General features: G+C 39.9%; 1 protein-coding gene across 2 annotated transcripts in view; it reads right to left on the bottom strand.

The window, feature by feature from the left end:
* Positions 1 to 26,088, bottom strand: part of VPS41 (VPS41 subunit of HOPS complex) — an 809,562-nt gene that overhangs the window by 404,225 nt on the left and 379,249 nt on the right. For both annotated transcript variants that reach the window (XM_053714423.1, XM_053714424.1), the window contains exon 6: positions 5,644 to 5,706. In XM_053714423.1, coding sequence (XP_053570398.1) covers positions 5,644 to 5,706 — 63 coding nt within the window. The remainder of the gene's footprint in view (positions 1 to 5,643; positions 5,707 to 26,088) is intronic.

Raw genomic sequence — 26,088 nt, 5'->3', positions numbered from 1 at the left:
TGGTGGGAAATATCATCCAATGCTGTATCAAAGAGTCTTGAAATATATACATAATATGTGGGGGTTTTGAAATGTGACATACAACATATATCCATCTTACAATGAAGACACCCCTTCTCTAAATAATATATAGATATGTAGACCACTTGTAATAAACAGTCAGACCTTGAGACCATTTGCACATTTGACATCTTGATGATAATCTTATGGATAATATTAATTAATATAGGCATTCATGTTATCTGACAAACATACTGGCATTCACACAATTCCCTACCCCTTGATGTACTGATACCCTCTTATTAAAACCTGCGGGCCTGCTATGAAATTTAATGAATTATATGAGAACACTTGCTGTAACAATCCATGAGTACTGAATGTTTAGAGAATCGTATTATACGATCATGACAAATAGGATTTTGTATATACCTAAAGGATGTTTTCTAGTGATTCATTATACAGATCGTTATACAATACCAGCCCTCTAAATTATGTGTTTTCATGAAGTGAACAGTTCCAGAACACCTTAGAATATCTCAGGAATGAATACGTCTTCTGTTAATGTATTGTGACCACTCTGCTGTTATCCATATGATCAGTTATGACGAGTTACAGAGGCCATGCGGTATTACACATCCGCCAATCAAATGGAGTAACAAACACGTTACCTTGACAACCATACAGTATAAAGAGCGGAGTCCAATGCTGGGCCGGCCCTATACCCTGACGAAGTCACGTCTTAGTGACGGAAATGCGTCAGTGTGGGCGGAGTTTGGTATTCGGCTGTCCAAAATAAATTAACAAACACAGCAACTTATTATTGGTTTTGTTTTAAGAATATCCGCTATAGATACACATTACTTGATATTTTGTTGAGCCCTCATTTAGGGGCTAATACATAGTGCTCACTTACGATCTGTATTACAACTTAGTCACATATTAGATGCCCTACATCAGGGTATGCTTAATAAGTTAACCCATTCAGACATCGTATGTGGGACACAACTCTGTTATTGAGCATAACTTTTATTTACATCTACTTGTTTGTATCTATGATTATGAATGTGCTGTGTGAATGGATTACTAGTATACAGTTTACCTTGTAGGGATTAAAGCCAGAAATCGGCTGACTCTGTTCAATCAGAGCAGTACGCAGGCAGGAGGACGCCTTTGAGCGCACAGATCATTCTGCAGTCAATGTGAATGCTGGTGCAAGTTCATATGTATGATTTTCTGTATATATGCCAATAAGCTTTATTCCCATTTAAAATACTGATTGTACACATGCCTATAAGATACACACCAATTGATACTATGTTGAGCCCATAATTAAGGGACTACGACCTGCATTACAATCTAGCCACATAATAGATGCCTTATATAAAGGTATGCTTTAATATAACATCTTATGTAGACACCGTATGTGGGATACAACTCTATAATTGAGAGTAATATTATCAATATCCACTTGTTTGTATCTATGATTATGAATGTACTGTGTGTATATATACTAGCACACTGTTTAACTTTGTAGGGATTAAAGCCAGAAATTGGCTGTTTCTGTTTCATCAGAATAATACATAAGGTAGAAGGATTCTCTTGAGCACATAGCTCACCTTGCAATCAGTGTGAATACTGGTGCAAATTTATATGTATGATCTTTTGAATATCAGCCTACAAGCTTTATCCCCAATTGAAATTAGATTGGACACATGCTTACCAGGCCAATCAGCCCTAATATATTTTTTAATAGTGAGATGCTACACATATATGGCTATTGAGCCTTAGAATTTTGGAAGTGACCATTCCCATTGTTCTATCAGCCATTTGTATCATCCCCTTTTTAATAATAGGTGAACTGTGGAACAATAGTCTTTAATTAATTGGAATTTGGAAGTGAATGTACCCCTTCCACTTAGCTATTTACCACACGACACTTATGGTAATGTCTGTTTTGCATATATGTTTAATAAAGTGTAATTGTCCAATTTTTTTCTACTTATAACTCTTAGTGTATAATTCTACACTTGGCTTAAATGCCACAAATCCCCCCACTTTTCCTAATCCTATTATTGTTTGAAAGGTGACTGTATTTGCGAAGATTGTTCTTGGGGACTTGTGTGGCTTACTGTTGTGCCTTTCCTGCTCCTATATACAAAATCTGCAATAGGGCAATGTCTATAACAGAATGGTATGGGGACTGTGGTACTGTGTAGTCAGTGTGCATGGTGGAGCCTCTGATAAACAGTACATAGCCTTGAGAAATAGACCTGGCTCATGTTGTCTTAACTCTTTTATAATAGGACTGCATCTAATAAGATTATTGCAGCATGGTGGTTTACTTTTATTCAGTTCACACTTTGTTTATTACAAAAGGGGTTACTAATGGTGTTTGTGTAGTTTACTTTATGAAGTACTGTTAATAAGGATATCCATGTCTGATATTAGAATATACTGGAACTAAGAACTAGTTTTTGTTATATATGATTTAGTCATTTCACTATTACTTAGATTAGTAAATTGATGTCTAATAGGCTTACAGGTAAGCTAGACAATCAAATGGTTGGGGGGTTGTTCCTTGAATCTGTTCTCAAAAGCTTGATATTTAGTATATCTTTATTTTTATTAGGAACCACACATTTATGTATTTACCTGAATTGCTGGTCTTTGTAGCTATGAGGAGCTTAGACAGACACACAGCGTAGTTAACAATATAATAATTCTGGCTCTTCTTTGAATAACTTTATAGAAACTTGTGCTCAAATAGTTATATATGTATCATTATGGTGCTTTTAGAATTGAAACCTCATACATGAGAGATTTTTTAAGTAATCCACCTGGGAGAGTTGATATTTAGCAAGAGGTTGCACTAAGTAAGTTTATTGAACCATACTCTAGGATTTCTGTTCAAATTATAACAATCTAATATCTAACAGCTCTTTCAAAAATATGGGTAAACTTTAGTTAACTCTAAGAGTCCCACATTTACTAAGGAGAAAATGTATTGTCACTATTTGCTTTTGGCCTATATTTCTCACCCTATAAGAATTCTTACAAGCCAGTAGCTCCTATCTATGCATTTTAAATGTATATCCATCCTTTTAAAAAAGTACTATATACATAAGCACACTAGCAAAGCACTACAGTGTGGACATACTTAACCAGTGCTATTTTACCATGTTATCATCTGATTAGAACCATTTTTGAGCCCCTATAATTTGTCGCCATATTGCCTGACTTCTAGATTACAATGTTAAAATAAAAAATAATTAAAATTGTATTATGCACAATTTTACACACAGTCAGGGCCCTATTTGTTTTGTTTTACCTTTCCCCCTATTCCCCCCCATCCATTCTACACTAGCTTGTTGATTTATCAAAGAGTTGACACTACTTAGCAATTGGGGAACCTATCTTTATCTTTTAAATATTTAACTTTTCATTTGGGATATTTAAAAAAGAAAACAAGATAACACTACTCTTCTTATAATTTAAGTGAATTACAGTTTTAGTTGTATGTTACATATATTAATTCACCTTGATGATGTAACAATTGGTCTTCAATCACTTTAAAGTGAATGTAAATTTAAATGAAGTGCCCGTTTTTTTAAAACACTATTAAAAACAGGGGTACTTTCTTTCATTAAAATTTACATTGAAGCGTTTTCTAAAAAAAAAATACTTACCTTTTTCTTTAGGAAAACCAGACCGATGATCCTCCGCCCGGAGCTCCTCTGTACTTAACACTGCAATGACGAAACCAGCTTTCTCCAAACATTGCGAGCACCCCAAGGCATCCAGCTTGTGAGGCCACGATTAGAGGAAGCCGGTTTCGTCATCGATATGCTAAGTACAGCAGGCGGAGGATGGCCGGTCTGGTTTTCGTAAAGAAAAAGGTATTTAAAAAAAAAAAAACACTTCAATGTAAATTTTAATGAATAAAGTGCTCCTGTTTTTAGTAGTATTTTTAAAAAAACGGGCGCTTATTCATTTAAATTTACATTCACTTTAAGTCTGTTCTAATAGTATTTATTATTGATGGTAAGCATAACATTGTAATTGACCTGTAATTACCTCAATATATAGTCAGGAAGGCTCTACAGAAAGGCAAAGGAGCAGCTTTTCTTTTGATGTCCCCATCTTTCTGTTCAAGCAATAGTGCAATAATAAAATGCTCTAGCACTTAAGAGCATTTTATTTTTGCTCCTTTATGTCTTTTTAAAGGAACACTAAACCCAAATGTTTTCTTTCATGATTTTGATAGAGCATGCAAATTTAAGCAACTTTCTACTTAACTCCTATTATCATTTTTTCTTCATTCTCTTGCTATCTTTATTTAAAAAAGCAGGAATGTGATGCATAGGATCCGGACCATTTTTGGTTGAGAACCTGGGTTATGCTTGCTTATTGGTGGGTAAATGTAAGCCTCCAATAAGCAAGTGCTATCCATGGTGCTGAACCTAAAATGGTCTGGCTGCTAAGATTTACATTCCTGCTTTTAAAATAAAGATAGCAAGAGAACAAAGAAAAATTGATAATAGGAGTAAATTAGAAAGTTGCTTAAAATTCCATGCTCTATCTGAATCATAAAAGGCAAAAATTGGGTTCAGTGTCCTTTTAAAGGGCATGAAAGCCAAACATTTTCTCGCATGATTCAGCTAGAACACCCAATTTTAAACAACTTTCTAATTTACTTCTATTATCAAATTTTTCTTTGTTTTCTTGGTAAGCTCAGGAGCATGCACATATGATGAGCACTATATAGCAGCTGTTTTGCGGGAAAGTTATCCATTCGCAAAAGAACTAGATGGCAGCACTATTTCCTGCTATATAGTGCTCCAGACACCTACCTAGGTAACTCTTCAACAAAGAATACTTTAGAAACAAAGCAAATTTTATAATAAAAAGCAATAGGAAACTAATTGTATGCTCTGTCTGAATCACACAAGAAAAAAATTTGGGTTTCATATCCCTTTAATTTAATGATCACTCTGGTAAAATAAACTGATTGAAATAAATGAAAAACAAAAGGATGGAAAGACTAAAAGATAATTACAAAATGAAAAGATACGCATAATCAATATCAGCTCTTAATTTTACATAATTAACGACCAAGTGATTAAACATAGTAAGAATAAAAATGGTATTTCTGTATATTGTTTAACATTAGTTTGAGAAACAAAAGTTAATAGAAACACTTCACCTGTTTAGCAAAAGCTTATCCATATTAACAACCTTATTGCCAATCAAACTAGAAAACCGATTACCACTGCTTTGTCATAATAGACAAGGTAGCATTACCTGCCACACAATTTCCATTTGTCTTTTTTAAAACCTTGAGGAAATGATGAATCAAGTGAAAACATAAAACAGTAATTGGTAGAGGAAACAAATAACAAAGGATTAGCTATTGTTGTTATTATTATGACTGTCATATCAATATATTTCAAAGTGCTGTGCACAAAGCAATTGCAACATTTATAATAAAGCTGAGCCGCAGAAGAGACGGCCCATGTTCTTATGAGCCTGCCACCCAGGACTGCTTGGCAAATATTGTTCAATAGGGTAGAAATCTAATCTTTTTAGTTTCTCAGGCAAAGAAACATTGTCTAATCGAAATATAAAAGTGGAAAATCTACTCACTTTGATCGGACAGTCAAAGATTTCATGCAATCCTTCTCTTGAGTAAAGTCCAAACACCTGCACCTAAAAAAGAAAAGAATGCACAATTAGATTTCTCTTTATGTCTGTCAGTCTATATCTATCTATCTATCTATCATCTATCTAATTTTTATCTCTATCTATCTGTGACGGATACCCCGGCTACCCCGACTGGGTAGTCCCATCAAGAGGGGTCCTGCTTCCTCCCTGCCGACTGTAGCTGTGTAGCTGGCAAGTGACTACAGCCTGTAGCCCACCCTGATACCTAGACAGCACCAGTATTCAGGGTCCCACCCTGTGGCGGACTCCGGCTACCCCAATTAGATAGCTCTGCCAGAGGGTTCCTTCCGATACCCAGAACAAGCCGCTATGTAGCAGAGAATGTGATTATAGCAATCCCCTCCCAAATAACTAGACAGACTAGCATTCAGGTGAAACAAGAACTGATTTTATTGTGAAACACACTCGCCTTATATACACACACACACACACACACAAAGGGTCTTATCTAAATCTCAAATCTCCCACCAATCCCGCCCCTCCAGATAGGCTGGCACCGGCCATAGCAACCACAGTCCCACAGAATCCCAAGACCCAGAGGTGGTGGTTTTCTGGGTGATCCTGGGGGAGCGGCGGTACTTCCAGGGTGTCGTTTGAAAGTTCTCGGTCCCCAGATGCCATAGTTCAAAAAGCGGCGTGATTCGTTACTGGGGACCGGAGTGAAAGCACGGTAAATATAGGGGGGTAGGGGTGTCCAAAAACCCCAGTTCCCAAAGGAGCTCTTCTCCGGTAATTATCCCACCTCTTGTACTCCCTAGGGGCTATTGATCCCCAAAAGAGCGGAGCTCTGGGGCAAAGGGTCGCTGGAGCGACCAGGGTTAAAGCTAGCGGGTGTTTGACCTTGATGCGGCCGACCGGCAGTTCCAGGAGATCGGCCAGCCTAGGAGGGATTTCCCGGTCAGAGATCAGCTCTTCTCTGACAAGATACAACACAGCAAAACAACACACAGCAAGAGTCAGTGAGATCTTGTAAGCCATTAAATGGCCAAATCTGGTGTAAAAGGAAGTTAGCCAGGTAGTAGGGGGGTGGGGGGAAGCCTGGATGCTCTGGAATCCGTGACACTATCTAACCTATCTTCCTTATGTCTGTCTATCTATCTGTTATATATCCATCTATCTGTCCATCTATCGATCGGTCAGTCTGTCTATCTCTACTCTATCTATCTCTGTCTGTTATATATCTATCTATATGCCTATCTATCGATGCATTGGTCTGTCTGTCTATCTCTACTTTACCTATCGTCGATATCTATCTATCTATACCCATCAATCTTCCTCTATCTATCTTTCTATCTATCTATCTTTTCGCACACAAAATCCTAGAGTATGTTTCTATTATACCCGCATTCATTTTCACACAGATAATATACTTGAATGTTGCTAAATGTAATCCATCAAAAAACACTTTACAAATAACTTTTCACAGCTTTATTTGAATTTTTCCAATAGCTTTAACGCAGGGATGGGGAATCTTGGCCCTCCAGATGTTTCGGAACTACATTTCCCATGATGCTCAACTGGACTTCAGAGTGCCTAAGCATTGTGGATAATGTAGTTCTGAAACATCAGGAAGGCCAAGGTTCCCCATCCCTGCTTTAACAAATTGCAATTATTTTGACAGGAAAGGTGTTTTGAGATAGTGATGCCCCTAATTTCACTTCTGTCAATTGTGCTACAAGGGACACTATAAAAAGCAGTCAGTTCCCCACATATATCACTATTATGGACAACTGTGGCAGAGCCTGTAAGAGATACGTATCACAGGAAGGAGTTAGAGGGTTCTGCCAGTTAGAGGGGCTGAGTCTGCAAGAGGTGCAGACAGAGAGAGATCTAACCTATGGCACAATATGGGTCAGTAAAACAAAGTGGAGTGATAGGCTGCAAAATACGCAGCAAGGCTCAAAAATTCCCACCAATAAGTAACCAATGGACACCTTCTATATCACAGAGGAAATTTCTAGAGAAGGTATTACAGAGGCACTAAGTGGTTTAATGGTGTCAAGCCTGGCTAATAAGTACAAGTTTGGGCTGACAGTGAAATGGTCAACACCCTTGCCGCATTCTTTAAGGATAGTGGGTCCTAACCAGAGATATAAAAACACTGTAATAGGGTTCTTATATATGAGGTCTACTCTGTAATGGAGATTAGCAACATAAACTTACACTGTGCTTTATAGTATAAATTACATGCTCTTATCATTTTCTACCATTCACTGGACACTCTAACAGTTATGTCAGCAAGGTGGGGCTTGTTTGCTGATGATAAAAAAAATTGTAACAGGGTAGATGTTCCAGGAGGAGTTGATCAAATGAACTGTGATATTAATAAACTAGAGGACTGGTCAAATAAATGGGATCTGAAATTTAATATTACCAAGAGCAAAATTATGCATATAGGATCCAAAAACCCAAAGGCCAATTATAGTCTCAATGGTACATTACTGACTGTAACTAAAGAAGAAAGGGATTTGGGAATTATTATTTCAGATGATTTCAAATTTGGTACACAATGCCGCAGTGCAGCCAGCAAGGCCAGTCAAATGCTTGGTTGCATTGGAAAAGGTTTTAGTAGCAGAAATAGCAAGGTTCTTATGCCACTTTACAGATCATTAGTTAGACCAAATCTGGAATACTGTGTACAGTTCTGGAGACCATATCTTCAGAAAGATATAAATAAACTAGAAGCTGTCCAAAGGAGGCTACTAAAATGGTACATGGTCTAAAATATAAAACGTACAAAGAAAGACTCTATGATCTAAATATGTATAGTTTAGAGGATAGAAGGGAAAGAGGTGACATGATAGAAACCTTCAAATATATGAAGGGACTTAATAAAATAGAAGCTGAAAGCATTTTTCACAAATAAATAAATGCCAAAACAAGGGGTCACAATCTAAAGTTAGAGAGTAGCAGATTCAGGAGAAATTTAAGAAAGCATTTTTTTACAGAAAGGGTGGTGGATTCATGGAATGAACTTCCATTTGAGGTGGTAAACACAAAGACTGTAAAGGAATTTAAAAATGCCTGGGACATGCATAAGGCTATCCTAAGGAAAAAGTAACATGTAATATGGTTAGACTTGATGGGCCTTTTTGGTTCTTATCTACCGTCAAATTCTATGTTTCTATGTTTCTATCCCCATAGAGTAATCCAACATGGTCCCCTTGTATACAGACACTTACCCTATCTCTAGTTTGCCCTGCTTCCCAGTGCTTTTTTTTCCTCAATTTTCTGCAGCAGGCAGTAAAGCCAATCAGAAGCTGTGACACTTGCTGCTATTGAAAATAAAGGTGCATGCTCCTGCTGTGTAGTAATTTGTCTTGCACAGGGCCCCGCAAATGCTAAGGGTGTCCCTTGTAAGTATAGTATAATATGCAGTGACCAATCTTGCATGCACAGAAAAACTGGTCACTGAGTATTATACTAAGCCTCATTATAGGCAGAGACAGAATGCGCCATTGTTTTACAGCTTCTGATTGGCTGCTCCATCCTGCCTCAGAAAATTGACAACAAAAAAAGCACTGGGGAATGAGGCAGGCTGGAGATAGGGTTAGTGTGGGTACACATTCGGATGTTATTAAGAAATCTACATTGGATTGTGTTGTGAGAACATGTTTATCATACTTAGAAAGCCATTGTAAAACAAACAAGCAGTTCTGGATTTGTGTCCCCTTTAATTCTTTAGAATTGGTATACATGTTTAAAATTTGAGATTTTATTGTCATTCAAATAGAAGTCGGATAGAAGTGTTTTTTATTACATTTTGCACCTTTGAAAAAAATAAAATCTTATACTCAATATATTTCACATGTGTCTTAATACATAATGATTCATTTTATGTTGAAAAGTTTTTAAAATAGTTGCACATCATTATCTGTCTCTGGGTTATTAACGTAAAATATGGATTATTAATACGTCAGTTTGAGTAAAATCACACAGTGTTTGCAGGTGGTTCTCTATCAAGAGATACTTAAAGGGACAGTATACACTCATTTTCATATAACTCCATGTAATAGACACTACTATAAAGAATAAGATGCACAGATATTGATATAAAAATCCAGTATAAAACTGTTTAAAAACTTACTTAGAAGCTCTCAGTTTAGCTTTGTTGGAAAAAAAAAAACAGAATTTATGTTTACCTGATAAATTTCTTTCTCCAACGGTGTGTCCGGTCCACGGCGTCATCCTTACTTGTGGGATATTCTCTTCCCCAACAGGAAATGGCAAAGAGCCCAGCAAAGCTGGTCACATGATCCCTCCTAGGCTCCGCCTACCCCAGTCATTCGACCGACGTTAAGGAGGAATATTTGCATAGGAGAAACCATATGGTACCGTGGTGACTGTAGTTAAAGAAAATAAATTATCAGACCTGATTAAAAAACCAGGGCGGGCCGTGGACCGGACACACCGTTGGAGAAAGAAATTTATCAGGTAAACATAAATTCTGTTTTCTCCAACATAGGTGTGTCCGGTCCACGGCGTCATCCTTACTTGTGGGAACCAATACCAAAGCTTTAGGACACGGATGAAGGGAGGGAGCAAATCAGGTCACCTAAATGGAAGGCACCACGGCTTGCAAAACCTTTCTCCCAAAAATAGCCTCAGAAGAAGCAAAAGTATCAAACTTGTAAAATTTGGTAAAAGTGTGCAGTGAAGACCAAGTCGCTGCCCTACATATCTGATCAACAGAAGCCTCGTTCTTGAAGGCCCATGTGGAAGCCACAGCCCTAGTGGAATGAGCTGTGATTCTTTCGGGAGGCTGCCGTCCGGCAGTCTCGTAAGCCAATCTGATGATGCTTTTAATCCAAAAAGAGAGAGAGGTAGAAGTTGCTTTTTGACCTCTCCTTTTACCTGAATAAACAACAAACAAGGAAGATGTTTGTCTAAAATCCTTTGTAGCATCTAAATAGAATTTTAGAGCGCGAACAACATCCAAATTGTGCAACAAACGTTCCTTCTTTGAAACTGGTTTCGGACACAGAGAAGGTACGATAATCTCCTGGTTAATGTTTTTGTTAGAAACAACTTTTGGAAGAAAACCAGGTTTAGTACGTAAAACCACCTTATCTGCATGGAACACCAGATAAGGAGGAGAACACTGCAGAGCAGATAATTCTGAAACTCTTCTAGCAGAAGAAATTGCAACTAAAAACAAAACTTTCCAAGATAATAACTTAATATCAACGGAATGTAAGGGTTCAAACGGAACCCCCTGAAGAACTGAAAGAACTAAATTGAGACTCCAAGGAGGAGTCAAAGGTTTGTAAACAGGCTTGATTCTAACCAGAGCCTGAACAAAGGCTTGAACATCTGGCACAGCTGCCAGCTTTTTGTGAAGTAACACCGACAAGGCAGAAATCTGTCCTTTCAGGGAACTTGCCGATAATCCTTTTTCCAATCCTTCTTGAAGGAAGGATAGAATCCTAGGAATCTTAACCTTGTCCCAAGGGAATCCTTTAGATTCACACCAACAGATATATTTTTTCCAAATTTTGTGGTAAATCTTTCTAGTTACAGGCTTTCTGGCCTGAACAAGAGTATCGATAACAGAATCTGAGAAACCTCGCTTCGATAAAATCAAGCGTTCAATCTCCAAGCAGTCAGCTGGAGTGAAACCAGATTCGGATGTTCGAACGGACCCTGAACAAGAAGGTCTCGTCTCAAAGGTAGCTTCCAAGGTGGAGCCGATGACATATTCACCAGATCTGCATACCAAGTCCTGCGTGGCCACGCAGGAGCTATCAAGATCACCGACGCCCTCTCCTGATTGATCCTGGCTACCAGCCTGGGGATGAGAGGAAACGGCGGGAACACATAAGCTAGTTTGAAGGTCCAAGGTGCTACTAGTGCATCCACTAGAGCCGCCTTGGGATCCCTGGATCTGGACCCGTAGGAGGGAACTTTGAAGTTCTGACGAGAGGCCATTAGATCCATGTCTGGAATGCCCCACAGCTGAGTGACTTGGGCAAAGATTTCCGGATGGAGTTCCCACTCCCCCGGATGCAATGTCTGACGACTCAGAAAATCCGCTTCCCAATTTTCCACTCCCGGGATGTGGATAGCAGACAGGTGGCAGGAGTGAGACTCCGCCCATAGAATAATCTTGGTCACTTCTTCCATCGCTAGGGAACTCCTTGTTCCCCCCTGATGGTTGATGTACGCAACAGTCGTCATGTTGTCTGATTGAAACCGTATGAACTTGGTCCTCGCTAGCTGAGGCCAAGCCTTGAGAGCATTGAATATCGCTCTCAGTTCCAGAATATTTATCGGTAGAAGAGATTCTTCCCGAGACCAAAGACCCTGAGCTTTCAGGGATCCCCAGACCGCGCCCCAGCCCATCAGACTGGCGTCGGTCGTGACAATGACCCACTCTGGTCTGCGGAATGTCATCCCTTGTGACAGGTTGTCCAGGGACAGCCACCAACGGAGTGAGTCTCTGGTCCTCTGATTTACTTGTATCTTTGGAGACAAGTCTGTATAGTCCCCATTCCACTGACTGAGCATGCACAGTTGTAATGGTCTTAGATGAATGCGCGCAAAAGGAACTATGTCCATTGCCGCTACCATCAACCCGATCACTTCCATGCACTGAGCTACGGAAGGAAGAGGAACGGAATGAAGTATCCGACAAGAGTCCAGAAGTTTTGTTTTTCTGGCCTCTGTTAGAAAAATCCTCATTTCTGAGGAGTCTATAATTGTTCCCAAGAAGGGAACCCTTGTTGACGGGGATAGTGAACTCTTTTCCTACAGCCGTGAGACCTGAGAAAGGCCAGGACGATGTCCGTGTGAGCCTTTGCTCGAGGGAGGGACGACGCTTGAATCAGAATGTCGTCCAGGTAAGGTACTACTGCAATGCCCCTTGGTCTTAGCACCGCTAGAAGGGACCCTAGTACCTTTGTGAAAATCCTTGGAGCAGTGGCTAATCCGAAAGGAAGCGCCACAAACTGGTAATGTTTGTCCAGGAATGCAAACCTTAGGAACCGATGATGTTCCTTGTGGATAGGAATATGTAGATACGCATCCTTTAAATCCACCGTGGTCATGAATTGACCTTCCTGGATGGAAGGAAGGATAGTTCGAATGGTTTCCATCTTGAACGATGGGACCTTGAGAAATTTGTTTAAGATCTTGAGATCTAAGATTGGTCTGAACGTTCCCTCTTTTTTGGGAACTATGAACAGATTGGAGTAGAACCCCATCCCTTGTTCTCTTAATGGAACAGGATGAATCACTCCCATTTTTAACAGGTCTTCTACACAATGTAAGAACGCCTGTCTTTTTATGTGGTCTGAAGACAACTGAGACCTGTGGAACCTTCCCCTTGGGGGAAGTCCCTTGAATTCCAGAAGATAACCCTGGGAGACTATTTCTAGCGCCCAAGGATCCAGAACATCTCTTGCCCAAGCCTGAGCGAAGAGAGAGAGTCTGCCCCCCACCAGATCCGGTCCCGGATCGGGGGCCAATATTTCATGCTGTCTTGGTAGCAGTGGCAGGTTTCTTGGCCTGCTTTCCCTTGTTCCAGCCTTGCATTGGTCTCCAAGCTGGCTTGGCTTGAGAAGTATTACCCTCTTGCTTAGAGGACGTAGCACTTTGGGCTGGTCCGTTTTTACGAAAGGGACGAAAATTAGGTCTATTTTTTGCCTTGAAAGGCCGATCCTGAGGAAGGGCGTGGCCCTTACCCCCAGTGATATCAGAGATAATCTCTTTCAAGTCAGGGCCAAACAGCGTTTTCCCCTTGAAAGGAATGTTTAGTAGCTTGTTCTTGGAAGACGCATCAGCCGACCAAGATTTCAACCAAAGCGCTCTGCGCGCCACAATAGCAAACCCAGAATTCTTAGCCGCTAACCTAGCCAATTGCAAAGTGGCGTCTAGAGTGAAAGAATTAGCCAATTTGAGAGCATTGATTCTGTCCATAATCTCCTCATAAGGAGGAGAATCACTATCGAGCACCTTTATCAGTTCATCAAACCAGAAATATGCGGCTGTAGTGACAGGGACAATGCATGAAATGGGTTGTAGAAGGTAACCCTGCTGAACAAACATCTTTTTAAGCAAACCTTCTAATTTTTTATCCATAGGATCTTTGAAAGCACAACTATCCTCTATGGGTATAGTGGTGCGTTTGTTTAAAGTAGAAACCGCTCCCTCGACCTTGGGGACTGACTGCCATAAGTCCTTTCTGGGGTCGACCATAGGAAACAATTTTTTAAATATGGGGGGAGGGACGAAAGGAATACCGGGCCTTTCCCATTCTTTATTAACAATGTCCGCCACCCGCTTGGGTATAGGAAAAGCTTCTGGGAGCCCCGGCACCTCTAGGAACTTGTCCATTTTACATAGTTTCTCTGGGATGACCAACTTTTCACAATCATCCAGAGTGGATAATACCTCCTTAAGCAAAATGCGGAGATGTTCCAACTTAAATTTAAATGTAATCACATCAGATTCAGCCTGATGAGAAATGTTCCCTGAATCAGTAATTTCTCCCTCAGACAAAACCTCCCTGGCCCCCTCAGATTGGGTTAGGGGCCCTTCAGAGATATTAATATCAGCGTCGTCATGCTCTTCAGTAACTAAAACAGAGCAGCCACGCTTACGCTGACAAGGGTTCATTTTGGCTAAAATGTTTTTGACAGAATTATCCATTACAGCCGTTAATTGTTGCATAGTAAGGAGTATTGGCGCGCTAGATGTACTAGGGGCCTCCTGAGTGGGCAAGACTCGTGTAGACGAAGGAGGGAATGATGCAGTACCATGCTTACTCCCCTCACTTGAGGAATCATCTTGGGCATCATTGTCATTATCACATAAATCACATTTATTTAAATGAATAGGAATTCTGGCTTCCCCACATTCAGAACACAGTCTATCTGGTAGTTCAGACATGTTAAACAGGCATAAACTTGATAAGAAAGTACAAAAAACGTTTTAAAATAAAACCGTTACTGTCACTTTAAATTTTAAACTGAATACACTTTATTACTGCAATTGCGAAAACACATGAAGGAATTGTTCAAAATTCACCAAATTTTCACCACAGTGTCTTAAAGCCTTAAAAATATTGCACACCAAATTTGGAAGCTTTAACCCTTAAAATAAGCCGTTTTAAGCTTTAACCCCTTTACAGTCCCTGGTATCTGCTTTGCTGAGACCCAACCAAACCCAAAGGGGAATACGATACCAAAGACGCCTTCAGAAAGTCTTTTCTAAGTATCAGAGCTCCTCTCACATGCGACTGCATGCCATGCCTCTCAAAAACAAGTGCGCCACACCGGCGCGAAAATGAGACTCTGCTTATGCTTTGGGAAAGCCCCTAAGAAATAAGGTGTCTAATACAGTGCCTGCCGATATTATTATATCAAAATACCCAGATAAAATGATTCCTCAAGGCTAAATATGTGTTAATAATGAATCGATTTAGCCCAGAAAAGTCTACAGTCTAAATAAGCCCTTGTGAAGCCCTTATTTACGATCGTAATAAACATGGCTTACCGGATCCCATAGGGAAAATGACAGCTTCCAGCATTACATCGTCTTGTTAGAATGTGTCATACCTCAAGCAGCAAGAGACTGCACACTGTTCCCCCAACTGAAGTTAATTGCTCTCAACAGTCCTGTGTGGAACAGCCATGGATTTTAGTTACGGTTGCTAAAATCATTTTCCTCATACAAACAGAAATCTTCATCTCTTTTCTGTTTCTGAGTAAATAGTACATACCAGCACTATTTCAAAATAACAAACTCTTGATTGAATAATAAAAAACTACAGTTAAACACTAAAAAACTCTAAGCCATCTCCGTGGAGATGTTGCCTGTACAACGGCAAAGAGAATGACTGGGGTAGGCGGAGCCTAGGAGGGATCATGTGACCAGCTTTGCTGGGCTCTTTGCCATTTCCTGTTGGGGAAGAGAATATCCCACAAGTAAGGATGACGCCGTGGACCGGACACACCTATGTTGGAGAAAGCAATGTTATTTAAAAATAAGCAAAATGAAACATTTTTTTTTAAGAAAAAACTTAATGGGCTATATAAATAGATCATCTACAAAACATTTATGCAAAGAAAAAATGAGTGTATAATGTCCCTTTAAAGGGTTACTAAACCCAAATGTTTTCTTTCATGATTCAGATAGAGCATGCAATTTTATGCAACTTTCTAATTTGATCCTATTATCAATTTACTCCTATTATCAAATTTTCTTCATTATCTTGGAATCTTTATTTGAAAAGCAAGAATGTAAGTTTAGATGCCAGCCCATTTTTGGTGAACAATCTGGGTTGTTCTTGCTGATTGGTAGCTACATTTAGCCACCAACCAGCAAGCGCTACCCAGGTGCTGAACCAAAGATGGGCCTGCTTGTATGCTTACATTCCTGCTTTTTTAAATAAAGATTCCAATAGAACGAAGAAAATTTGACAATAGGAGTAAATTAGAAAGATGGTTAAAATTGCATGCTCTATCTGAATCATGAAAGAAACAATATATATAAGTTTACAAAATCAGATAGATGTGATGTATTTTATATTAAAAACTGGATAAGAAAAAAAAATAAAAAATCTTCCGTTCTAAACGTCTGTTAATGTTGTACATTAAAATGACACTAAACCCAAATTTTATTTTTTTCAGTATTAAAAAAGAAACAGAAAAAACAACTGATTATAGTTGTGCATTTAAATATGTATTTTATAGTATGGTCCTATTTCACATATATTTCTAGTAAATTTACAAAAAGCAATACTGTAAAAAAAGCATATTACCAGCACAACCTCTACTGCATTTGTGTAACTTAGCTTTCCAGGACATCAGTGACAAGGGGTAAAAGGAAAAGGTGCTGCAAGTGAATCAAAAATAGACTTAACCAAAGAAGGTGTTGTAACAGATACTAGGTCATGGGACAGATTATAATTGGTTTTGTGTCAGACATTGATTTAGTGACGCAATTCATTCAACATATGTTTAACAGGAAATAAAAATCAGAGTAAACTTATATTTAACCCCTTTACTGCTGAGCAATATCACAGCTCTGTGTTTTGCACAAATTGCATTTAAACTTCAACATAGGTGCTTTTCTGTGAGATGGTTTTTTTTTTTTAGAAGACCAAGCAAATACAGTGGAAGAGATGCCCTACTCAGTTAAAGGGACATAAAACACAAAAAAAAATATTTCATAATTCAGATACAGCATGCAGATTTAAACAACTTTACAATTTACTTTTTTTGTTTTTGGCCTCTCAGGAGAAGGTTGCACAGAGATGTTTAGGCTACTTGATTTTGGATTAATGTTTTGGAGCTCAAACCAATGTAAGTCCCTTATCCCTGGGATATATTGTTCCCAAAGTCGACTGAAGATATTTCACAGCAGCTGAATGATACAGGGACATAGGAATACCCTGCTACAGTGGGTATTGAAATTAATCACCCCCCCCCCCTTGAAAATAATCACATTTTGTTGCTTTGCAGCCTGAAATAAAGACAGACACAGTATTTGTTTATCCAGTTATTATAAATCAGTGCAACTTACATCCAACTGAAAGATATAACACCAACATGTCAGGCAAAAATAAAGACAATTCAAAAACAGAATCACTGATTTGGAGAAAGGATCCCCCCCTTGTGTCAGTCTTTTGTTGAACCACGTTTTGCTTTAATTATAGCCTTTAGTCTGTTGGGATATGTCTCTACTAACATTGCACATCTAGACTGTGCAATATTTGCCCACTCTTCTTTGCAGAACTGATCCAGTTCCATTACATTTGATGGTGACCGTTTGACAACTTCTTGGCAGAGGGCAGCAGATTTTCCTCAAGAATTTGGTGGCATTTTGCCCCATCCATTATCCCTTCTATCCTGATAAGTGCTCCAGTGCCTGCTGCAGAGAAACACCCCCATAACAGGATATTACCACCTCCATCCTTTACTTTAGGTATGGTGTTATTTGGATGGTGAGCTGTATTGGATATCCTCCAGAAATATTGTTTGGTGTTTTAGTCTCCTCTGACCATAACACCTTTTTCCATGTGGCCTTAGAATCTCCTAGGTGTGTTATGGCAAAGCTCAGTCATGACTGCATGTGGCATTTCTTGTTGCATGGCTTTTTTCTTGCAACCCTCCCATACAAGGCACATTTGTGGAGAATTTGTGATATTGCTGTCACACAATGACCACTCTTTGTCATAAATTCCTGCAACTGCATTCGAGTTGCTGTGGGCCTCTTGGTAGCTTCTCTGACCAGTTTCCTCCTGGCTCTTTCATCCAGTTTGGAGCGACGTCCAGATCCAGAGAGCATCTATGTTGTACCAGATAACTTCTACTTCCTAATAATAGACTTCTCTGTGCTTCTAGGCATTGATAAAGCCTTTGATATTGTCTTGTATCCATCTTCTGAATTGTGCCTGTCCACAACATTATCCCAGAGATCTTTTGACAGTGTCTTGCCACCCATAGTTGATTGTTTGCTTCAGTTGCACTACCAGGGAGTGAGATGCTCAAGGAAAGCTCTTTTCATGCTGAGCTAATCAATATGCCCACAGATTATCACAGTTGAAGGTCAAATTTGTGTGTGCTGTTGAGAAGGTGATTAGCAACACCTGATTGAGTTTACAAGTAATTTTAGGAAGGGGTGATCCTTATTCCAACTCAGTGATTCTGTTATTGAATTGTCAATTTTTTCATGATATGTTGGTGCTATATCTTTAACTTGGATGTTATAAGTTGCACTGAGTAATTACAACTGGATAAACAAAAACTGTATCTGTCTTTATTTCAGGCTGCAAAGCAACAAACTGTGATTATTTTCAAGGGGGGGGGTTTGATTATTTTCAATACCACTGTATGTGCACAGTATCTCCCTATATGATTTCAGCTATAACTACCCTCAGGCGTCGCAGGGACTTATCCTTAGCCTCCCTCTGTGGGATACAGGTATTTCCTTCAGCTATCCTCTGCGGTATACATGTCAGCACTGGATGGGCACTCTACTGGATGCTGCTGCCACTTGGCGCCTGGTAAGCCAGTGGAGGGGTGCAACTTCAGGTAAGTTACTTAACACAGCACAGACAAAGACCAGAGGCTATTAGAAGGTATAGCCAGGAGACTGCTCTCCTTCTGACTCATTTTTTTCTAATTTCAGGTACCTGATTGCCCTAGGACATTCTGGGGAATATACCTACAGTAATAGTGCCAATTTTAACCATTGGCAGCCCTGAGGACCCCTATTTTGTCAATTGTAATTATATAGGTGCTTTGTTTTCTTGGTATTCTTTGTTGAAATCTAAACCTAGGTTGGCTCATATGCTAATTTCTAAGCCATTGAAGGCTGCCTCTAGCTTTCACAGCTAGATGGCGTTAGTTCATGTGTGCCATATAGATAACATTGTGCTCACGCCCGTGGAGTTACCTAGGAGTCCACACTGATTGGCTAAAATGCAAGTCTGTCAAAAGAACTGAAATAAAGGGGCAGTCTACAGAAGCTTAGATACAAGTTAATCACAGAGGTAAAAAGTATATTAATATAACATTGTTGGTTATGCAAAACTGGAGAATGGGTAATAAAGGGATTATCTTTTTTTTAAAACAATAAAAATCCTGGAGTAGACAGTCTCTTTTTATTAAGGCTCAAATATATGAGATCTCAGGTGTTAGAAAAAAAGGCAGGCAAGGGGCTTTAAAGTGAATGTAAAGTTTAATAAGAAAGTTCCCGTTTTTTAATTATTTTTTTTTAAATACTTACCTTTTTCCTTGTGACAGCAGACTGGCGCTCCTCCGCCCGCAGCTCCTACTGTACTTAGCATATCAATGACGAATCCATCTTCCTCCAATCATTGTGTGGCCTCACGAGCTGGATGCCTTGGGGTGCACGCAATGATTGGAGGAAGCCAGATTCATCATTGCTGTGCTAAGTACAGCAGGAGCTGCGGAAGGAAGATCGCCGGTCTGCTGTCATAAGGAAAAAGGTAAGTATTTAAAAAAAAAAAAAACGCTTAAATATTAAGTTTAATGAATGAAAGTGCCCCTATTTTTAAGAGTATTTTAAAAAACCGGGCACTTTTTCATTAAACTTTACATTCACTAACACTGAGATACATACTTATACATATTTAAAAATGTATATGTATGTATATATCTATGTTTATATATATGTATATATATATATATATATATATATATATATATATATATATATATATATATATATATATATATATATATATAGTATATATATTTACAGACACATATAAATACATATGTACACATATATAGAAGTGCATTGGAGCCCTTTGCAGTTAAGTAGATGAAAAAATAAAAAAACATATTTATGCAATATAAATATTTAATAAAGTGTTAGAGTGTATATTTACTGTAAATATTTGACATTCCAATGTTCTGCATATAGCAGAATATGTTCTATGTATTTCTAAATAGATATTTCACTTATTATATATTATTATAGATTGCATATTCTCAAGTGCGCTAACCTGACATGAAAATATGAATATATAACATTCCAATGTTTTTCACATAGAATATGTTATATTTATTCATAAATACATATAGATATATACAGATCTATAAAGGAATATCTGTTTATAAACACACACATATATATATATATATATATATATATATATATATATATATATATATATATATATATATATATATATATATATACATACATATACAGCTTTAGAGATGTATATGTATGTATCTCATGCTAAAGTCCTTTGTCTGCCTTTTTTTTCCTAACACCTATCGTTGAGCCTTTATAACTTTTGTGTCAATATTTTTTTAAAAAACAATTTATTAGATGGTGTTATTATGAGTGTAATTGTACTTTGTAATGTATTTTTGATGTTTTGTGATACTTTTTAGTTTCACAAAATAGTTAACCAGAGCTCTGAGGATGCGGTAATCATTCTAGAATAAATCATAATTGCGATCACATTTACTTTAAACTTGTAATACCAGCGGTAAACCTGACGAGCTCAAACTACCACAAAAAAAACAGAATTTATGCTTACCTGATAAATTACTTTCTCCAACGGTGTGTCCGGTCCACAGCGTCATCCATAACTTGTGGGAATATTCTCTTCCCCTACAGGAAATGGCAAAGAGCACAGCAAAAGCTGTCCATATAGTCCCTCCTAGGCTCCGCCCACCCCAGTCATTCGACCGACGGACAGGAGAAAAAACAGGAGAAACCATAAGGTGCCGTGGTGACTGTAGTTAAAGAAAGAAATTCATCAAACCTGATTAAAAAACCAGGGCGGGCCGTGGACCGGACACACCGTTGGAGAAAGTAATTTATCAGGTAAGCATAAATTCTGTTTTCTCCAACATTGGTGTGTCCGGTCCACGGCGTCATCCATAACTTGTGGGAACCAATACCAAAGCTTTAGGACACGGATGAAGGGAGGGAGCCAATCAGGTTTACCTAAACAGAAGGCACCACGGCTTGCAAAACCTTTCTCCCAAAAATAGCCTCCGAAGAAGCAAAAGTATCAAATTTGTAGAATTTGGCAAAAGTGTGCAGGGAAGACCAAGTCGCTGCCTTACATATCTGATCAACAGAAGCCTTGTTCTTGAAGGCCCATGTGGAAGCCACAGCCCTAGTAGAGTGAGCTGTGATGGGTTCAGGAGGCTGCCGTCCGGCAGTCTCGTAAGCCAATCGGATGATGCTTTTTAGCCAAAAGGAAAGAGAGGTAGCAGTAGCTTTTTGACCTCTCCTCTTGCCAGAATAAACGACAAACAGAGAAGACGTTTGTCTGAAATCCTTTGTTGCTTCTAAATAGAACTTTAAAGCACGAACTACATCTAAATTGTGTAACAAACGTTCCTTCTTTGAAACTGGATTCGGACACAAAGAAGGCACAACTATTTCCTGGTTAATATTCTTGTTGGAAACAACCTTTGGAAGGAAACCAGGTTTAGTACGCAAAACAACCTTATCTGAATGGAACACCAGATAGGGCGGATTACACTGCAAAGCAGATAACTCAGAAACTCTTCTAGCAGAAGAAATAGCAACCAAAAACAGAACTTTCCAAGATAACATCTTGATATCTATGGAATGTAGAGGTTCAAACGGAACCCCTTGAAGAACTGAAAGAACTAAATTCAGACTCCAGGGAGGAGTCAGAGGTCTGTAAACAGGCTTGATCCTGACCAAAGCCTGAACAAAAGCTTGAACATCAGGCACAGCTGTCAGTCGTTTGTGTAACAAGACAGATAAAGCAGAAATCTGTCCCTTTAGAGAACTCGCTGATAATCCCTTATCCAAACCTTCTTGTAGAAAGGAAAGGATCCTAGGAATTTTGATCTTACTCCATGAGAATCCCTTGGATTCACACCAACAGATATATCTTTTCCATATTTTATGGTAAATTTCTCTAGTTACAGGTTTTCTGGCTTGTACCAGAGTATCTATTACAGAATCCGAAAACCCACGCTTAGATAAAAACATAATTTATGCTTACCTGATAAATTTATTTCTCTTGTAGTGTGTTCAGTCCACGGGTCATCCATTACTTATGGGATATATTCTCCTTCCCAACAGGAAGTTGCAAGAGGATCACCCAAGCAGAGCTGCTATATAGCTCCTCCCCTCACATGTCATATCCAGTCATTCGACCGAAACAAGACAAGAAAGGAGAAACTATAAGGTGCAGTGGTGACTGGAGTTATAATTTTAAAATTTAGAACCTGCCTCAAAAAAAGACAGGGCGGGCCGTGGACTGAACACACTACAAGAGAAATAAATTTATCAGGTAAGCATAAATTATGTTTTCTCTTGTTAAGTGTGTTCAGTCCACGGGTCATCCATTACTTATGGGATACCAATACCAAAGCTAAGTACACGGATGATGGGAGGGACAAGGCAGGAACATTAAACAGAAGGAACCACTGCCTGTAGAACCTTTCTCCCAAAATCAGCCTCCGAAGAAGCGAAAGTGTCAAATTTGGAAAATTTGGAAAAAGTATGAAGTGAAGACCAAGTTGCAGCCTTGCAAATATGTTCAACAGAAGCCTCATTCTTAAAGACCCAGGTAGAAGCCACAGCTCTAGTGGAATGAGCTGTAATTCTTTCAGGAGGCTGCTGTCCAGCAGTCTCATAGGCTAAACGTATTATGCTACGAAGCCAAAAAGAGAGAGAGGTAGCCGAAGCCTTTTGACCTCTCCTCTGTCCAGAGTAAACGACAAACAGAGAAGAAGTTTGTCTAAAATCTTTAGTTGCCTGTAAGTAGAACTTCAGAGCACGGACCACGTCTAGATTATGCAAAAGACGTTCCTTCTTTGAAGAAGGATTAGGACATAACGATGGAACAACAATCTCTTGATTGATATTCCTGTTAGAAACAACCTTAGGTAAAAACCCAGGTTTAGTACGCAGAACTACCTTGTCTGAATGAAAGATCAGATAAGGAGAATCACAATGTAAGGCAGATAACTCAGAGACTCTTCGAGCCGAGGAAATAGCCATCAAAAACAAAACTTTCCAAGATAAAAGCTTAATATCAATGGAATGAAGGGGTTCAAACGGAACACCTTGAAGAACTTTAAGAACCAAGTTTAAGCTCCACGGAGGAGCAACAGCTTTAAACACAGGTTTAATTCTAGCCAAAGCCTGACAAAAGGCCTGGACGTCTGGATGCTCTGCCAGACGTTTGTGTAAAAGAATAGACAGAGCTGAAATCTGTCCCTTTAGCGAACTAGCGGATAAACCCTTTTCTAAACCCTCTTGTAGAAAAGCTAATATCCTAGGAATCCTAACCTTACTCCATGAGTAACTCTTGGATTCGCACCAATATTTACGCCATATCTTATGGTAAATTTTTCTTGTCACAGGTTTCCGAGCCTGTATTAATGTATCAATAACCGAATCCGAAAACCCACGCTTTGATAGAATCAAGCGTTCAATTTCCAGGCAGTCAGCCTCAGAGAAATTAGGTTTGGATGGTTGAAAGGACCCTGAATTAGAAGGTCCTGCCTCAGAGGAAGAGACCATGGTGGACAGGACGACATGTCCACTAGGTCTGCATACCAGGTCCTGCGTGGCCACGCAGGCGCTATCAGAATTACCGATGCCCTCTCCTGTTTGATCCTGGGAATCAGCCGAGGTAGCAACGGAAATGGTGGAAACACTTAAGCTATGTTGAAAACCCAAGGGGCTGCTAATGCATCTACCAGCACCGCTCCCGGGTCCCTGGACCTGGATCCGTAACAAGGAAGCTTCGCGTTCTGGCGAGATGCCATGAGATCCAGATCCGGTTTGCCCCAACGACGAATCAGTTGAGCAAATACCTCCGGGTGAAGTTCCCACTCTCCCGGATGAAAAGTCTGGCGACTTAGGAAATCCGCCTCCCAGTTCTCTACGCCTGGGATGTGAATCGCTGACAGGTGGCAAGAGTGAGACTCTGCCCAGCGAATTATCTTCGAGACTTCCAACATCGCTAGGGAACTCCTGGTTCCCCCTTGATGATTGATGTAAGCCACAGTCGTGATATTGTCCGACTGAAATCTGATGAACCTCAGCTTTGCTAACTGAGGCCAAGCCAGAAGAGCATTGAATATTGCTCTTAATTCTAGAATGTTTATTGGGAGGAGTTTCTCCTCCTGAGTCCACGATCCCTGAGCCTTCAGGGAATTCCAGACTGCTCCCCAGCCTAGAAGGCTGGCATCCGTTGTTACAATCGTCCAATCTGGCCTGCGAAAGGTCATTCCTTTGGACAGATGAACCGGTGACAACCACCAGAGAAGCGAATCTCTGGTCTCCTGGTCCAGATTTAGCAAAGGGGACAGATCTGAGTAATCCCCGTTCCATTGACTGAGCATGCATAGTTGCAGCGGTCTGAGATGCAGGCGTGCAAATGGCACTATGTCCATTGCCGCTACCATTAAGCCGATTACCTCCATGCACTGAGCTACCGATGGGCTTCGAATGGAATGAAGGACACGGCAAGCATTGAGAATCTTTGATAACCTGGACTCCGTCAGGTAAATCTTCATCTCTACAGAATCTATAAGAGTCCCTAGAAAAGGAACCCGTGTGAGTGGTAACAGAGAACTCTTTTCCACATTCACTTTCCACCCATGCGACCTCAGAAATGCTAGAACTATCTCTGTATGAGACTTTGCATTCTGAAAACTTGACGCTTGTATCAGAATGTCGTCTAGGTACGGAGCCACCGCTATGCCTCGTGGTCTTAGTACCGCCAGAAGTGAGCCCAGAACCTTCGTAAAAATTCTCGGGGCCGTGGCTAACCCGAAGGGAAGAGCCACAAACTGGTAATGCCTGTCTAGAAAGGCAAACCTCAGGTACCGATAATGATCTTTGTGAATCGGTATATGAAGGTAAGCATCCTTTAAGTCCACCGTGGTCATATATTGACCCTCTTGGATCATGGGTAGGATGGTTCGAATGGTTTCCATCTTGAACGATGGTACCCTTAGGAATTTGTTTAAGATCTTTAAGTCCAAGATTGGTCTGAAGGTTCCCTCTTTTTTGGGAACCACAAATAGATTTGAGTAAAATCCTTGTCCCTGTTCCGATCGCGGAACTGAGTGGATCACCCCCATGATTAAGAGGTCTTGTACACATTGTAGAAATGCCTCTCTCTTTACTAGGTTTGTCGATAACCTCGAAAGATGGAACCTCCCTTGTGGAGGAGATGATTTGAAATCCAGAAGGTATCCCTGAGATATAATCTTTAACGTCCAGGGATCCTGCACATCTCTTGCCCAAGCCTGGGCAAAGAGAGAAAGTCTGCCCCCCACTAAATCCGTCTCTGGATAGGGGGCCCTGACTTCATGCTTAGGGGCGGGAGTAGGCTTTCTGGCCTGCTTGCCCTTGTTCCATGACTGGTTGCCTCTCCAACCTTGTCTGTAACGAGCAGTAGTTCCTTCCTGTTTTGGAGCGGAGGAAGTCGACGCTGCTCATGCCTTGAAGTTACGGAAGGCACGAAAATTAGACTGTTTGGCCTTTGGTTTGGCCCTGTCCTGAGGAAGGGCATGGCCCTTACCTCCCGTAATGTCAGCAATAATTTCCTTCAAGCCGGGCCCGAATAAGGTCTGCCCTTTGAAAGGAATGTTAAGTAGTTTAGACTTGGAAGTTACATCCGCTGACCAGGATTTAAGCCAGAGCGCTCTGCGCGCCAGTATGGCGAATCCGGAATTTTTAGCCGTAAGTTTGGTTAGATGTACTACGGCATCTGAAACAAACGCATTAGCTTGCTTAAGGGTTCTAACTTTGCTCAAGGCCTCATCCAACGGCTCTGTGCGAATCGCCTCTTCCAGAGACTCAAACCAGAATGCCGCTGCAGCCGTGACAGGCGCAATGCATGCAAGAGGCTGCAATATAAAACCC

This window comes from Bombina bombina, chromosome 5 (genome assembly GCF_027579735.1).
Source record: "Bombina bombina isolate aBomBom1 chromosome 5, aBomBom1.pri, whole genome shotgun sequence".
Classification (NCBI taxonomy): Eukaryota; Metazoa; Chordata; class Amphibia; order Anura; family Bombinatoridae; genus Bombina; species Bombina bombina.
This window is presented reverse-complemented; position numbering and strand designations above follow the sequence as displayed.